The sequence below is a fragment of the Rhipicephalus sanguineus genome, chromosome 2 (assembly GCF_013339695.2).
Source record: "Rhipicephalus sanguineus isolate Rsan-2018 chromosome 2, BIME_Rsan_1.4, whole genome shotgun sequence".
Taxonomy (NCBI): domain Eukaryota; kingdom Metazoa; phylum Arthropoda; class Arachnida; order Ixodida; family Ixodidae; genus Rhipicephalus; species Rhipicephalus sanguineus.
In genome coordinates, this window is record NC_051177.1 from 204,287,886 (window position 1) to 204,304,923 (window position 17,038).

The 17,038-nt window shown below is 45.8% G+C and overlaps 1 protein-coding gene across 3 annotated transcripts in view; it reads right to left on the minus strand.

The window, feature by feature from the left end:
- Positions 1 to 4,599: 4,599 nt before the first annotated feature.
- The window catches only part of LOC119384009 (uncharacterized), a 51,239-nt gene continuing 38,800 nt past the window's right edge, over positions 4,600 to 17,038 (minus strand). Inside the window, exons 4-6 of one of the 3 annotated variants that reach the window (XM_037652292.2) lie at positions 13,663 to 13,740; positions 7,498 to 7,562; positions 4,600 to 6,909 (exon numbers count right to left, since the gene is read on the minus strand). In XM_037652292.2, coding sequence (XP_037508220.1) covers positions 5,044 to 6,243 — 1,200 coding nt within the window. In that variant the 5' untranslated portion in view covers positions 6,244 to 6,909; positions 7,498 to 7,562; positions 13,663 to 13,740 and the 3' untranslated portion in view covers positions 4,600 to 5,043. The remainder of the gene's footprint in view (positions 6,910 to 7,497; positions 7,563 to 13,662; positions 13,741 to 17,038) is intronic. The other 2 variants (XM_037652291.2, XM_037652290.2) reach the window with 2 other exon arrangements.

The following is a 17,038-nucleotide window of genomic DNA, read 5'->3' on the forward strand; positions in this document are numbered from 1 at the left end:
AATTGCAAAATAAACATATAAAGAGAGAAAACTTATATTCACGTCTTTCTGTTATTGTGTGTTACGTATTAACACGTTAGTGCAGACCGTTAGAGGCGTTTAATTCCGTCTTACATGTGCACTCTGCCCGTAATTAATTCAGATAGAGTTAAACGCCTCTATAAACTGCCCGTTCACATTAAATACGACACGCATCAACACACCAGAAAAACAATTGATGCGTTTTGTTAGAACACGCACAAAAAATAAGAAAAAAAAAGCAGAGCAATACTAGCGAGGAACGTCCGCAACCGAACCACGGCCGTCGGTAAATCGACGCTTATGTGATGTCGGGCCTTGGTCAACCCGCGAGCGGCATGCACTCGGCATCGTCGGCCACGGTGGACGGGCCTACATCGGGTGCCGACGCAGGCCCACATGAGGCCAATGTCAATCCCCAAGACCGGCCCTACATTGGTTGCCAAGGTTGGGCCAACGACAGTGCAGTTGGCCAGCGACATCAGGCCGACATTTTGCCAAGGATAAAATGTTGCTTGGGTTGAGTCAACGCTGCCGATGTTGGTTTTCCTTAACGCTCTAGCATTCGAGTTACCAATGTCTGTTCTCGCCGTTTCTGGGTAGATATAAACTGTCAATCACCTGTGGCGCATACCCGTACACCGCGGCCCATGGTAACCGGGTATGTGCCACACGTGCCTAGTGGAAAGGGTTTGACGACGTACGTGACAGGATTTTACCCTCCTATGCCAATTTTGGTCTACGCCAAGTTAAGGAGGGGATCATGAGAGCACCCAGACGTAGGCGGCTAGATAGATAGATAGATAGATAGATCGATACGTAGATAGAAACGCTCAAAGTGCCAGAGGTTCGCTAAGAAATGCTTCGCATTTAAAATAAATAAAATGTATAAGTCATGGCACCGACATCCCCCCCCCCCTCCCACTTCCACCCCGTGAAATCTTGCAGTAGCAGAACTCGACGCAATAATAAATGTTCCACAAATTTCAGCACGACCCGGTGCTAGCGTGGGTCGACATCGTGCGGCGCGGCCGAGACAGCAATTGGCCACCGACCAAGCCAAGACAAAATTTCGTCCATTGTTGACTGCGCACCTGCTTGCCACACGTGGGTGCGCGAAAAGGACTGAGCGGCGGTGGGAACGTCGGTATCTTGCGCAAGCATGTCACCAGCTCATGTGACTACACTGCGTAGTGACGCCAGGATGCAGTATGGGAACCGAAACTATTACTTAAAAAACATGCAATTGATTTTTCAGAGTGCAGTAAAGCTTACCAATACACTAATTAGGGTCTTGAGACAAGACCTCTTATTTGCCACAAAACAAAACATTTCATGTCAGTACCCGCTTAAATTATAGTAAACAGAGAAGGCATGCCTCTTTCACTTTGTTTCCACAGTGGACGAAACTGCTGTTAGCAGTCAATGGCTGCGCAAAAATTAACACGCTAAAAGCGAGAATGATGACCAATATTGAACAATAGCATGTCCATTACAACTGATTGTCTTATGCATCCAGTGTCTTTTATACGAGATGCAATTATGGGAAAGATAGTTTGGCCAACCATGTGGCACTGCAACCTATCTACCAGAGCACAGCAAAGCATAGAGGCAAAGCCAGCTCATCCACAACAAAGAAGAGATTGAAGGTTTAGAGTCATATTATACTCACCTCACTTAATAGTCTCATCAGTACGGCTAGCAGCAGTGGATTAAATGTACATACTTTATTCCTTAATATCTAAAAGCTGACATATGGATTAAGCACAATGAGTGCACATTTTACGACTTGCAAAGAAAACTGTGAATGGATGTATCAGCCTGTCATCCGTGCACATCAAACCACCTAAAACTCTGAGCAAGCGCCCCCTCAGTTTTCACTGCTAATGCCGAATTTCGGCGCCATTCCTGGAAAGCGTTCCTGGAAAGCGCCGTTCCTCTCTAAAGTATGGCAGCAAGCACACACAATGGACACTTCAATAGGTTTTCAGGTGCTCATGCGATAGTGACAACCGTCACTGAAAAAGCAAATCGAATGTTCAGCGAACCATTTAGGATGACCTTTCAGTGCACCATATCAACATGACTCATCCAACTGTCCACAGTGCCTGTAAGATGTTTGGTATCACCTCTTTCCTTCCACTGCTTGCATCTTGCCAATGCCAGGCATCACCCCTCAACCCCAATTATCCAGCATAGTTTACAGCCTACACGCTCAGTTTCTGCACAAATGGGGCTAAAACACTGCAAGCACATGTGCGCATCTGCAACGTCACTGGTTCACTGTCCCCGAAGCTCTCTCAGCACAGCAAACAGGACCACTCGTACCAAATCATGGATAGGCATCAGTTCTGATCACCATATTAAAATGTGCAATGAACTAGCAAATAGCCATATGGCACTCTCTTCATCACTTAGCACCTGTTGCAGAGAAACGTGGCATTTGTGCGCTTCTTTTTTTATATAACGCACGTTGTCCCTATTAATCCACTGATGCTAACAGCATAGCAGAGAGCAGCATATGAAAGTCCTAGGGTACAGTCTCAAACACAGGAATTATCTAATAACAGTAAATTCTAAGATTTTATGTGCAAAGACCATGATACAGGGGTGGAAGTGGGCTTCAGCTTTTTGGAGCAGCTCAGTGAGCAGGAATAATGATGTTTTGCAGCAGCTTTGGAGCGGTAAAATGGGAGTTTTGGAGCAGGTTTGGAGCAGCTTCGGAGCTTCGGAGCATCAAAAAGTGTTTCGGAGCGATGCAAGTTAGTTTTGGAGCCAGACTTCTCAGGTCAAACTTGATCATTAATTGAAATTTTTTATTTCTGCTTAACACAAACAATTCCAGTGGTTTTTACTAAACATCCAATGCTGATGAGCCGACCAGACTTACCACAAATTAATAATATACATGTACATATTATCCCATCACTAAAACGTCACAGCTGACAGAGCAATAACTTGGAGATATAAGCGATGCTCCGGATCACTACAGTTGACTAGACCTCAGACAAATGAAGAATGTTCATGTCAATAAAACAACGTAGCTGAGATGAACAAGACTAGAGATAAGATAATAAAAGTTACCTTCATTCTAAACCTACTGACACTCTATAAAATGAATTTAAAAAAAAAGTCACAGTTTTACAGCAAGGGCAAAGCAATTAATGCAATAGCAACAAATTGTAGTGTTATATGAAGTGAGGCTGGCAGCTAACTGTGTTGTATCCGATCTTCATGAACTACAAAACGCTGGTGTAAGAGAAGACGGCCGCTCCAGGCAAAGATGCTCTCCGAATAGTCACTTCGCGTTGAGAGCGCAGCACGTAGAATGGTATACGAGCCGCCCACTGGGATGGCTGTCGAGATAGCGCACCTTAGATTCAAAGTTGCTGCCCGCGCGACACCCCCCCCTTCCCCTTGGCGTCTTTCCATAGTCGTTATAGACGGGCCAGGCGTTTCCTGTCTGCTTCGACGGCAGGCCGCCGGGGGGGGGGGGGGGTGATGTTATCGTATGCACTCTCCGTGCGACGAAAATGGGCCGGCTCGTTTGATCTCTGCTTCGGCAGCGTTTGTCGCCCCCGCTCACGCACTTTTACCCGCGGTAGAACATATGACGCGCGGGGGGATCTTATCAATTTGGACTTCGTCCATCTTATGATTTGGCGCTTTGCACTTCCAATGGTCAATTTTCGCGTAAATTGCCGTTTGTGTGCAGCTTGGCGCAGTAGGCCAGATTGGCAGAGAATGGCGCAATTGGCGCAGCACTTCCACCCCTGATGATATGATTACGAAGCACACGCGACAGTGGGATCCCACGGATTAATTTTGACAACCTGGGGGTTCTTTAACATGCACCTACACCTAAGTACACAAGTGCTTCTTCACTTCACCCCACTCGAAATGCAGCTTCCGTAGCTGGGAATTGAGCCTGCAACTTGGATCTTAGCTGCCCAACATCTAGCCTGCTAAGCTGCCATGGCGGGTCTGGAGATATCTTCACTCTTTAGTAGCGAAGCTCCTTAGACCCGCACCCCACCGTCGCCGTTGAGGCTCCCTTCTCTTAAGCATCGCTTTGGGTTGCAGTGTCCGGTGATTTAAGAGGAAATGTTGAGGCCTTGAGCAGTTTGGTTCTAGCGCACCAGAAATTCGTTAAAGAAATAAGCTCTGTGCACAACTGGTTATAATGGTCGTCTTTCACCCCCTTTATCGTGGATTGTTAAATGACAACCATCATTCTAGCGCGCTGCAGGCGCTTTGTCGAAGGTAGCAGCAGACGCTCTCCCCACCCGGCGCCGGTGAAAAAAGACAACCAAACGCTGTGCGTGCTGAACGGTGCGCACAGCGTTCCGTCACCGCCGCCGAAGGTCTTCGCTACATCACCTGTCTCCCTCTCCCTGCGCTGCGCACGCCACACACTTACTCAGTCATTCCCGCCACCGAGCGCAGCAGACGCTCTCCCCACCCGCTCCCCATCCTACCACCTTCATGAAAGCCAGCAGCGAGATCAGGGGCATAGTCGTAGTGTCCCATTTCTAAGGAGCTTCGCTCATCCGTTGTATTCGTACACGGAACAACTGCTAGTTTTTACAGTATTTTCACTATATCTTGCCTGCCTATCAATAACAAACAAACAAAAAAAAACTGTACAGAACTGGTAAAACAGAATTTCTCAAAAATATTGTGAACGGTAAGGAGACAGTAAATCAAAGCTGCGACTGTACAAGAGCGGTGCCTCCCGCTAGCGATACCACTATTAGTGCCATCATCAGCAGGTAACAAACTTATTATCACTGCATCTTGATCTTGATCAACAACCGCAAAACCAATGCAAGAGGCAGTACTGTACAAAACTGCCAGCTGTGGCCTTTTGTGATCAGACACATGTGGGCGAGAACCACCCTGTGAAGGCTTATACATTTAACCACAACATTGTCTAAGTTAGCTTTATGCAGAATGGAACACCATCAGTCAGTTGAAACAACACATCACACATCACAAGATGTTCTCCCAGATAATGTGGCAGCATTATCTCCTTTTACGCTTTCGTGAAAGCCTTCTCTTCTGCCCAGTCTCGTCCAAGACATCACTGATGCACAAGAACTCTCGAACGTGCAGCCAGGCATCGAGTCCCAGATTGTCAATTTGCTTCCGACCGTCGATCCTTTCATGACAGACAAGCTCGTCTTTGACAATGCCTGCAAGCTGCCAGAACTGCATCCGTACACGGTGATTGCACTGTAGCATTGTCTTGCCCACCTCTCTACGGCTCTGCGGCACCAGTTGTTGGACTTTGGACGGCACCTGAGGGTGCCACCACACAGCTTCATAAGCAGCTGCTGCCCGCTTTAATTTCGAGCCCAACACAAAGCGGGCAGCACACTCAACGAGCGACAAGTTCCGCCGCCTGAACTGCTTCACAGCCTGCCAGTTCTGAAAGTTGGAGGGATACTCCACTACACGGATATACGTGAGGGTGTAGCTGTCTTCGAGCAGATCAGCCAGTTCTTCAAGGAGTACTTTGCATGCTTCGTACTGAGCACAGAGGTAAACAAGGTGGTACACTGTATTGCTGTATACCAACCAAGTGCACAATTTTTTTATGTCCTTGCTGCGCACAAGCCAGTCCTCAATCCCAAGCTTTTCTATTGTCTTGTTCTTGGAGAGCCCCTCAATGATGAGGTGGGCATCCTGGTTGAAGTTGCTGAACTTCATGTAGATGTCCTTCAGAGCCGTGGTCTTGGACAGATAGCTTGCAATCGTGGACGCATCTTCCTCAACAAAGTCATCGTCCCAGGTGTCGAGCCGTAGCTCGAGTGCAGTGACACGGTCATGCAGCAGGAGGGCAGCTCCAATGTCACGAAAAGTTGACGTGTTCAGGTGGAAGAACTTGTGATGGCCCATGCTCAGCAGGTCGCTGCCAGATTGCAGGCCAGACACAAATGCCGCAGGCTCTGAATGACACGATCCCAGTTGGACCTTACTGTCAGCACCCGTCTCCTGCACCATTTGGTAAAATTTCTCCACAGACGGCATCATGATGGAGTCGAACGTCAACTGCTGCAGGGAGGAGCATTTAGCAGCTGCTTCCAGCAGCCGTCGAGTCTCGTCGTTGCTGAAGCACCCAGCGAGAACGAGCTTCTGCAATGATGAAGTCTTCTCCAGTGCCCTGACTAGAGGAAAAACCCGCCAGTCCCTGCCCAGCTCACCTGCAATGGCATACATCATACGCTGTCTACGGGTGTCTGTCTCTCGCAAGAACTGATAGTCCCATGTGCAGCAGGGAAAGCCAGCTTCGCGAAGGGTGGTGTTATAGAAGAACACCCTGGCAAATTGCAGTGCAAGAAACGGGTCCAGCTCAAAGTACTCAAGAGTGAGCACCTCCAGAGTGGAGTTCTTCACTAGTGCCTCGAATACTTCCCCCACCTCTGGGACACACCTGGAGTAATCACTGCAGATGACCAAATTTTTCACTGTCCTGTTCACAGTGAGAAATTGGCGAAATTTGGAACTTCGACCCTGATTCAGGACTGAGGAGCCAACAATGAGCTTGACGATGCTCGTATTTTTCTCCAAGGAATCGATGAGAGAGGACGAATCGCGAAACAGGGGCACATGTGCCACGTTGAGGGTGCAGAGTGACCGAGTCTTGGCGATGTAGTTGGAAAGCGCATCCTCGGCCGCACGAACATGGCCAGAGGTAAACTTGCACCAGTCCAATGAGAGCTCCTTCAGTTGCTCGGCACCACTTATGGCAGAAATGATGCTCCGCACCACAGGACCAGTCAGCTCACACTTGCTTAGCCGTAGCACAGGTTGGCGATGTGCTGTTCCTCAAGGCATCGCAGAACAGCTTACGGTAGCAGGTAAAATGGATTGCAGCCCCTCAACAACCTGCAGAAGACAAGAGACACACAATAGTCACTGAATCTTGCAGGAAATAACTTTGCAGATCTTAGGCTCCTGGTAACTCTGCTGATCCAAACACCAAACACTGAAAGCTCTTCAATGCCACACATTTGTCAATATGTGCAAACTAATGCACTTCTCTGTTTTTTTTTATTGTAACTCTTCCACAAAACATTTGCTTCACTTGTGTTCTAATTCTCCCCCCCCCCACCCAAAGCTGTTTATTTGCTGTCTTGTAAATATACCCAGTTTGGATAAGTATAAATCACAACCATCACTGTGATGCATATGCACAAGTACCAACAAATGCTGTCTGGAATAAACATTTTCCCATATATTTCCAGTGAAAGAAAAGAACTCGCCATTCAGGATTTGATAGGGCAGAAATAACGAAGGTCAACAGACACGTGTGTATGCCTTCTCTCGCTGAATTTCATTTTCTTGGTTACAACATGCCAAGAGATACCACCACCAGTGGACTGCATGAATAACTAATGACTGCAGTTCTATAGTGCTTCAATTTTTGAAGTTTGCTTTGAGCTCATCTGTGAATGGTTACTCGGGAATTATTACCAGCCTTGCTGTTCGAAGAAGCAGAAGCACTGTAGAACTTCTACTCCATGCATTCCTGGACAGCCCTGCATGGCAGAGTGCAATGAATGAAAGCTTTCCACAATTTTCTGAACACTCTTACACTTTATTTGCCATCTCATTTCTCGTCACTGTAATGCCTATTTAGTTAAACAATATCACAATGAACTCGAAAGTGTACAAGACTGATTACTCTAAATTACCATACGATAGCAATAGATAACCTTCACTATAATTACTCCATAAGTGTTACAACAGGGTTGGCAGAGGCACCACTGCTGTGGCGACATTTGCAATGATAAACGGCAGCAGAATATCTTCACATACATTCTTCCTTATAGCAAAATCTCGCTATAAAAAGTTGGATCGGATGTTCATTAGAAGCATATTTTCATTGTCTTGTTATGTATTTTATTTCATTATACCTTAAAGGGCCCATAGTGGCAGAGTAATATATAGAAAGCGAAGGGGTAAGGCAAACATTTGATTTGGGGTAGAAAATTTTTGAATTTCTCCATTGACGCCTCTATGGGGAACTTCAACGAGGAAAAGCCGTACGACCAACTGGGAAGATAGCCATCAATGGGCAACATCAAAAATTATTTTCTTAACCCCTTAACTGCTTTCGACGAGCAGAGCTCGTCCTGCCCAAACTGTCCCCAAACTGCTTTGGACGAGCAGCAGAGCTCGTCCGAGCGGAATAGGTACTCCCCTCTAGCGTTCAGGACAATAGACGCTGTTCTACAGCTTAGATTGCGTCTAATCCACCAGATGGCAGCATTTACTTGGCAATTTTTTGTTTCTCCTGCGAAAAGAGCGCGGTTTTTGTAAGAAAAGATGGCTTGCGGTGGCGGTCACCCATGCATAACTGGCTCATCAACACGAAAAAGAGGCTTTTCATTTTCGTCATCTTCTTCGAGTGATGATCATACGGATACAGATGTTTATCTTGTGTCCGGAAGTGGAGACAGCGAAGGCGGTGAATTGAGCATCTCCTCCGGTGATGATGGAAAACAGCTTGGAAGCGAACATCGCGAGTGCTCGCCAGTGGACCCTGCTTGATGCGGACAATCCTCCTGTGAAGCCTCCTCGCTTTCCATTCTTGGTCATTCCAGGCAAGACTTTCAACTTGTCATTGCCAGATGACCTTATGGAATATATTCAGCAGTTTCTTCGAATCTGCTTCGTTTGCTCTCGGAAGCGAGGAGAAAACGGGAAAAAATTGAGAAAGGAAACTCGATTTTGGTGGAGGAGCTGCAACAGGCCCCCTTGCGTTATGCCGTGTTTTGATTTGACTAAGTATGTGGTACAAATATTTTTTCAACATCGACAAGCTGCTTTTTAGTACAATCAGATTCGAAATCGGCAATAAAAAAAATAGGCACTTTTGGTTGGGAAATTTTCAAAAAAATTAAGCACTTAAGGGGTTAAAACAAAAATTGTAACAATAAAACTTGCCATATAAGAACTATTTATTTGCCTTCGATTGAGGTATAAAGTTGACTTTTAATTGGAGCACCACATGGTGTAAATTGTGTCTCAATGTGGACCAAAATGATGCTTTTCTGAAATTTGCGATGCTTTCTCGTAAAATTTAAAAACAGCAGTGGTCTGAAAATAGTTTAAACACAAAATATACTTTTTGTAGAGTAAGTATTCATTACTAAATATTCATACATAGCGCAATATTAGAAGGGAAGGAATGCAAACAAAGGACATTTTGGCAAATTTTCTGGAGGTCTATCTGGCACGAAAATTGCAGTAATATTATTGAGCTTTGAACACCTTACACAAACGCCTTTGCTTAGTATGTAAACCAACTTTGGTATTGAAGCAAGCAATGATACTCTGAGAATAATTTTTCTGACAAATCACACTCAGACAACATTCTACGAAATTCGGAAGGCTCCCATGCGACCAAAAATTTTTTTATCTGACATATTTTAGCAATTAGTTATTTTCAATGCAAGAAATCAGCACAATTTCTCCCGAAAACATTTGAGATGGTCTCCGAAATGGCAGGGACGTTTGGCGTGGAATGACCCAGTGGCAAGGTATTCCCACCTCAACTTAGACATCATGTGTGAAGACGACAAGTGCCTGATAGTCACAGAATTTTTTATTTAAAAAATCTGCTGCCTAAGTAAAAAGCTTGTGTAAGGAAAAAGAAGTCTTGTAGAAGAATCTTTCATTCTACTGGCAACCTCGATTGCACTGACGTTTCGGTTTTTTAGTGGCTCAAATTACGTAGTGCATAGGTAAAACCTTGTCATTCCACTACATTCTGTGGAAGTATGTTTGTGAAGATATTACAAGCGATTTTCAAGACTACATAAAGTGAAATAAACACAGGAAATGGTACAGTACTAGTACACAGAAAGCTGCACCACCAACACCACCACATGCACCATCAACTGCGACTACGAACACAACCACACGCATGTGACGATAATTTTTTTACCACCAAAATGGACAGCAACTAGTCGTTCGTACATTGCGATGTAGCAAGCAAGTTTTATGCCAGCAGGCGTATTGCAGTTAACTCTTCATCTTGAACCGTTTCCGCTATGTCTGAGAGCCAAGGTAGGGGCCAGTTGGTTTGTAAACTAGCGCACTACAGGGAAATGAAAGCGATGCGGGACAACACAAGCGCAAACTAACAACTGTTTATTTTTGCAGAATCATGTCGAAATATATACGCACAAAGAGAGAGAGAGAACAACTTTATTGAAGATGCCTGCAGAATCGATTAGGCTCCCTCCACACAGGGAGGACGAGGTTTCATCGCAATGTGGCCATTAAGTCAGTCTCATGCGTTGTGCTCACAGAAAAAACAGAACAAAGAAAACTTAAACATGCGCTAGAAATACATCAAGAGAGATGCTATCCGCAATCTATAGAGATACTATCCGCCCACGCGTCTCGAAGTCTATTAGTTTCCCTGCTTTGAATGAACGACACCTCCGCTTCTGTTAATGATAGTGAAGGAGCGCTAACACAGATATCAACGCTGGCATGGTGCATTGTGAAGGCTTCAATGAGTTCCCTCTCTTTTGAGTTTTCACATCGTGACAAAATCGTGGTGCAATCGAATTTCGGATGACACTAACAGCTGCTGCAATGAGTAGTCATGTTTCCGGGGTGAGTGATCTGCTTGCAGTTATAGCTATGATCGCGCAGTCGTGTGTTGATGCACCTCCCGGTTTGTCCAATGTACTACTCCCTCCCGCAGGAAAGAGAGACACAATAAATAACTTCTTTTCGATGCAATAAACTTGTCCGAATAGTTGACACTGCACAAATTGCTTGACCGCTGCTGGTTGTTGTTGACTTAATGAAAAAGTGAGATTAATTTGTTAGGGGCCGTGATAACCATGGGTATGCCCCCCGAACCTGTTCACAATTTTCTTTAGTCCATGAGAAACGTGAATGTATGGCAACACAATAGGCCGTTCTTTTGATTTTTCTTGTGGTTCATCAATCTTATCACTAGTCCTATTGAAGCCCTTTAACAACTTCTCAAACAAAGATGCTATCAGGGCATCCAGGTAATCGCTTTTTCTTAATCTGTCTACTTGCCTCATCAGGCTTGTAGCTACGGCGTGCGCGCATCATTTTTGGCAACTACCATATTTACTCACACAATTTGCGCACTTTTTTTAAGCGAAGTTGGTGCTCTGAAGAGGGGATGTGCAAATTACGTGAAGATTTCGCGAACACATCCGAAACAATGTGTAATATATAGTCCTAACGCGCACGGTATACATATAAAAAAAAAAAAGTTATAGTACTAACGAAGGGTACCTGTTTATTTAACAGAATTAGCGCGTACTTTAACCAGCCAGATCGGCCACGCACGGCCTAGTCAGAATCACTGGTCGATAAGTCTGACTGGGAATCATCACCGCGCTGTCACAACAGTCCCAAAGTGCATCGTCCTCGGTTCTGTCGAGCGTGTTCGACAGCCCCATCTTCTTGAAGCTCTTCTCAACAATGCTGGGAGAAATGAGGTTCCATGACACGGTGATACCGGTGGGCCTAAGCTCTCGCACATATTTGAAAAGGTATTCTTCAACGGCAGGAAACTTTCCTTGCTTTGGTCCTCGGGACGCTCTCCTTCCCGGTCTTGTATTAAAGGGACGCTCTCCTTCCCGGTCTTGTATCGTGTACTTGAAAAAATTTTTTTCAAGTACACAATAATTGAATATATTGCAACGTGCCTGATGCAAGAAAGACGACAAGACAAATGCACCTATGCCGTGTACAGAATGTAGAAAGAGCAACGAAGAAGAGCTCGCTGGCGCGGGATGCTAAGAGCGACCTGCTGCTGTTCTCTCGACCTGTACGTTACGACCTTTAGCTACCTCAGAAGACGGCTTTGAAGGAACCGAGGGACCGTGACTATCATAGAAACCAGAAAAAAACGCCAGGCCTGCGCAGAAAGCGCAGCACAGTCACAGCGAAAGCTAGAAGAGTGGCATTTCTAGAGCCCGTTATAAACTCTCTTGTGGCTACTAATACAAGTAAACTAGCAACTTACCCACTACGCCACAAATCATAACTTTTTACCGTGCAATTTATATCGCACAAACGCCGTTCTGCTCCTTTCTTTTTTCTCACGAAGGCTGCAAAAGCAAAGTTAGCGCACAGCTTCGTGCTTGGGAGGTCACTAGATTTTTTTAGTGAGCTTTTCGTTCAAGGCCACCTACGCGTGAAACACACAAGGCCTTCGCCTTAATAAATTATGAGTTTGTGACGACGTTTGGACCCTTGCGCATATTTTGGAGATGGTGTATTTCCCATGATCTCATCTGAGTTTCTTTTTTTAGTGATTGAGCTTCAACATGGACAAAGGAAGAGGACTAGGAGGAAGTGTCATATGGCATTACAGGTCACTTTTTCCGTTTGATGAGGCATATAAGATGTTCGCCTTAACACTAATAATTTTATATGAAGTACGACGATTGAATGTAGTATATAAACATTTTTGGTGTAATGCAGACGTCCATATTGCGGCGTCAACTCGCCATGTCTCAAAAACGTCGTAATCCAAGGATTAACAGGGTGGGGCTGCTGGTGTAGCGCACAGAAACTACAATGTGGCACAACGCCGATCAGCACTGTGTTGGTGTGCTTCTTCCTCGTCTATGTCATGATTGTGCGCTGGATTTTCACAATGTTGGCCGAACAGACCCAATCAATGCTAGAATGGTCAAACAGCGTGCAAGCGCAATACACTTTCAGTGGGGAGAGGGGGGTAGAAAACTGTCCCTTACATACAGGTGGCGCATGTTTATGCATTGGGTGTGCCTAATGCAAAAGCAGAAGCCTGTACAGCGACTCAGCGCGCCGAACTTCTGCGCGCGCTGCGCTTTGTGTCACAAAGATAACGTGCAGCACAAAAGCCATGCTCATTATGTGATGTGGCATTTTGTAAATGTGGTGCAGTGCCAAGCAAGGCAAGCAACACGTGTCTTGTTTCGCGCTACATCGCCTTAACACAAAAGAAAAACCAAGTAGGCGAAAGCACTATTCCTGCCCTTAAATGCAGCATTTACAAAACTGATCGTCAGCCATCGAAACATGATCTACCTGGAACACTGAAAGAATAAACGCTAAAATTGACGAGCACAAAAAGGAGAACAGACAAAGGACTGGTGTCTGTTCTTCTTGTGCTCGGTCAATTTTAGCGCTTTTTCTTTCAGTGTTCATGGATAACAAACTAACCCAACAGTCTGTTCTGCTAATGATCTACCTCGCATTATTCTGGCAAGTGCTGACCAATGTGTATCGCATAAGCCAGGTGTCTCAAACAAGTGGCCTGAGGCCCACACGTAACTGCCTTTGTCGCATTTTTTTTTTCTTAGTAAGTATGTTCATGAGCTACACAAGCACGACTTGTCTAAAGCATTTTGTTTTTCGTGAGGGAACCCCTGCGGTCAACATGTATTGATACATAACCGTGAAAGAAACTTTCAGAACCGTCGTCCATATTTTAGTTATTTTGGAGGTAGATATGTCGTTGGAATCCTGGCAACAAATCCCCTTCAGAAATGACCCATTTGTGCAATATGAGAAAGGTCTTTCACATGGCAAAGCTAGCTGACATTTTGTACAAACTATTCCTACCCGGCCCCGCGCTCTTACCTTCGTCACTGTGTCCTGGCCCTTGTGGGAGTAAATTTTCGTGACTGCGGCCCCTTAGCTGAGGTGAATTTCAGACCCCTGGCATAAAAAGTGAAGGTGGAGTTAGCAAATAAGCGCGCCATAAATTTGCTCTTTGGTCAGTCGACGAAAATGAAACGTTATACGGTAAAAGGTCGTTAATTCCACCCCCCACCCCCACGTTAATTCAGGAAATCAGATAATTAGGACATGTTCTCTGGTACCGGCAAGCATATGCATTGTTTAATGATATCAAAGTCTCGGTAATTCGGTCATATTTGGCCGCAACCCGGTTAATTCAGACGATCCTCAGAGCATGCCAAGCACAAAGCGCCACAAATGTTCGACTCAAAGGAGGAAAAGCAGCATTCGCAAATGACTCAAAAGGTCATGGGCCTTCACAAAGGCATGGTCGCCATCCACGATCTAGCCATAATCACATTGTTGGCGACCAAGACTTCAACGGCTGTAGCCCACTTGATTCGTATTCGATTTCACTCGGCGCACGTGAAGTGCGTGGGCGATATAGCTATTATCGCATCGATAGCGACTGCGGGTCAAAGCTGCGACAAGCAGTAGTTTTGTCGCTCCAGAACTGCGTGGACGCTATACAGTCGACGTCCGATTTCCCGGACGCCCGAAATTCCGGACATGCCTGATTTCCCGGACTCATCTGTGGCACCATCAAGTTCCCCGTAGAGTCAATGTATTAAAAAGTCCGAAATTCCGGACGCTTATAGCCTTCGCCATCCGATTTCCCGGACTTTTTACTGTTAACCGCCGACCCAAAGTCACCACCGACGCCGCCATTTTGGTTGTTTTCATTTTCATATCCTTGAACCCACCATACTCGCATCGCAGGTGTGGCCAGCGGCACCGCCGCACCGCGCCGCGGCTGCCGTAACCTCGAAACCGCACGTGTCAATCCGTTGCCAGCCGTAGCTTAGCCAAGCCAAACCTCACTGTGTTCGTTCACGTGTTGTTTTGTCAGCTGTGCCAGCTCTGCAGTCGTGTCTGCGGTTGATCGTTTGCTGCTGCGCGCTACCTTCAGTCATCACGTTTCCCGACCTTCAGCATCCACCGAGTTCCTAGCTGTTTCGTGCTGCGCTTTTCGTCGAGCGGATTGGCCGTTTACAGCAATGGCACCGACTGCTCCTTCGTCTTCATCCGCGCCTTCGAAGCGCACAAAGCCATGTCGTAGGCTCACGATGACGAACTGCCATCTGCGGACGTTGCCTTCGACGATCTGCGCGCTGGCGGCGCATTGATTCCAGCCGAGATAACCCTTGAGGGCTTCGCCGACGCTGACAAAGACCTCGAGCTATGTGCGGAGTTGACCGATGACGAAATCATTCATCAAGTTACGGAGGATTCCGATGACTCCGACACCGAGAACGAAGAGCCAGCTCCTACACAGCCAACGAGCTCGGAGTTGACACGAGCACTGATGACACTGTCATTGGTGTACAGCGGCAACATGACGTTGACTGAAATTGAGGCAGACATAATCGCGGGCAAGCGGACCATGCAAAAGAAAATAAGCGACTTCTTTGCGCCCAAGTGCTGACCTATGAGGTAGTGCCGGCCACATCGTATTTTTTTTATAAACGGCTCTTTTCAGAGCCACCTAAACGATGCATTGGCTGAATTACTATGGGAATCTTGTATTCCGGCTGTGACCCTCTCCGTCAGCGAAAAATACCTATCAAAAAGGTGCGTTTTCATGTGCATTCGTTTTTCCGGACTGCCCGATTTTCCGGACGTTTTCGCAGTCCCTTGAGGGTCCGGGAAATCGGACGTCGACTATAATCGTGTTTTAATTTAGAGACTACACTTTCGTCCACAGTGAATGCGGCACTCAGTAGCTTCGTTTTGACTTCGGGCAATGCGCGCGAAATGTCACGAAACTCGAACATAGTGGAAGCTGTTTAAGGTGAAGAGCTTCAGCCGCAGTCCGCATGCTGGAATAAAATTCGGCTGTGACATTATGATGAACGAACAATGATTTGCCGATCATTTTTCCGGTGAAAATGTTATCGTCACGTGCGCATGCTGGTGATGGCAGTACGTAATAAGGGACGGGGGCCGAGCACGTTTAGTGTTAAGACATGACTGTCTTGAGCCGCGGTGTCACATTATGAACAAAGTCGCAAATGAAGAAATTTGTGGCACTTGCATTGCTCTGATGCCAAATATGTAGCATGAATTTGCGTATTCATCAAGAAAATGCAAATGCATTGATGTAATAGACACTTGTTTATTGTTTTCTTGATACTTTAGATTATTTGGCATTCGTTTAATTCGAACATCTTTTCCGGTCCCGTGAAATCTGAATTCAGCAGCTTTTACTGTAAGTCAATGTAATGCTCCACAGGATTCCACTCTAGCCGAGGCTGGTGTCTGTTCCGGGATATCCTATGGCGAAAATCCGTCAGACATCCCATATAAAACATATACACAGGACATTTCTCTTGAACGGGTGTTATTATCCGCGGTTTGTCCCTAAGACTATCCATTACAAATCTGCATGTTCGGATATAACGACAATATCTGAGAGATCATCTTAGATGCGAATGCCATTCCATTCAAATCATACAAAACGTCCAGTGTGACAGACAGATGTGAATGGGACCCAGGGAGGTTGAGTGGGTGTGAGTGGTAATGATTAAGGATGGAAGCTAGTAGATGCGTAAACGCGAGTACACTCAAACCTCGATACAACGAACACGGATATAACGAATTATCGGTTATAACAAATTAAATGAAGAATAGTCTTGTCATAGATAGTGTTGCAAATATATGTTTATAACGAACTTTTGGATATAACGAACTTATTTTCATGTCAGATGTGACTTTGTTATAATGAGGTTTGAGTGTATCTGTGAACGGGAGTGTACTTCAACGTGAATGTCAGGGGCCGCCTGTGAGTGTGAGTAGAGCGGAAATCTTGGCATATTCATTCATGAGTACACTCATTTCAAAGGCGTGAGTGTGAGTGAGTGATGAAGGATGTGAGCAGAAATGAGTATGAACGTAACTTACGAGTGAGTGCAGTAGGTTAGAGTATGAATGTGAGTGAATACCCATGGGAGTGGGTAGACGTGAGTGAACGTGAGCACCATTGGGTGTGAGTAAGCATGAGTTAGTACTCATCAGTGTGAGTGGGCGTGAGTATGAACTGAAGGCGAGCGGGTACTGATGGCTATGAGCAGGTATGAGTATGAACGTGAGCGAGTGCCCATAAGTGGGAGTAAACTTGAGTATGAATGTGAGTACTTATGAGCGTGAGTATGAACGCAAGTACTTATGAGCACTCCTTGAAAAGACAGAAAACCTTTTGTGGCACACTGTGGCATCA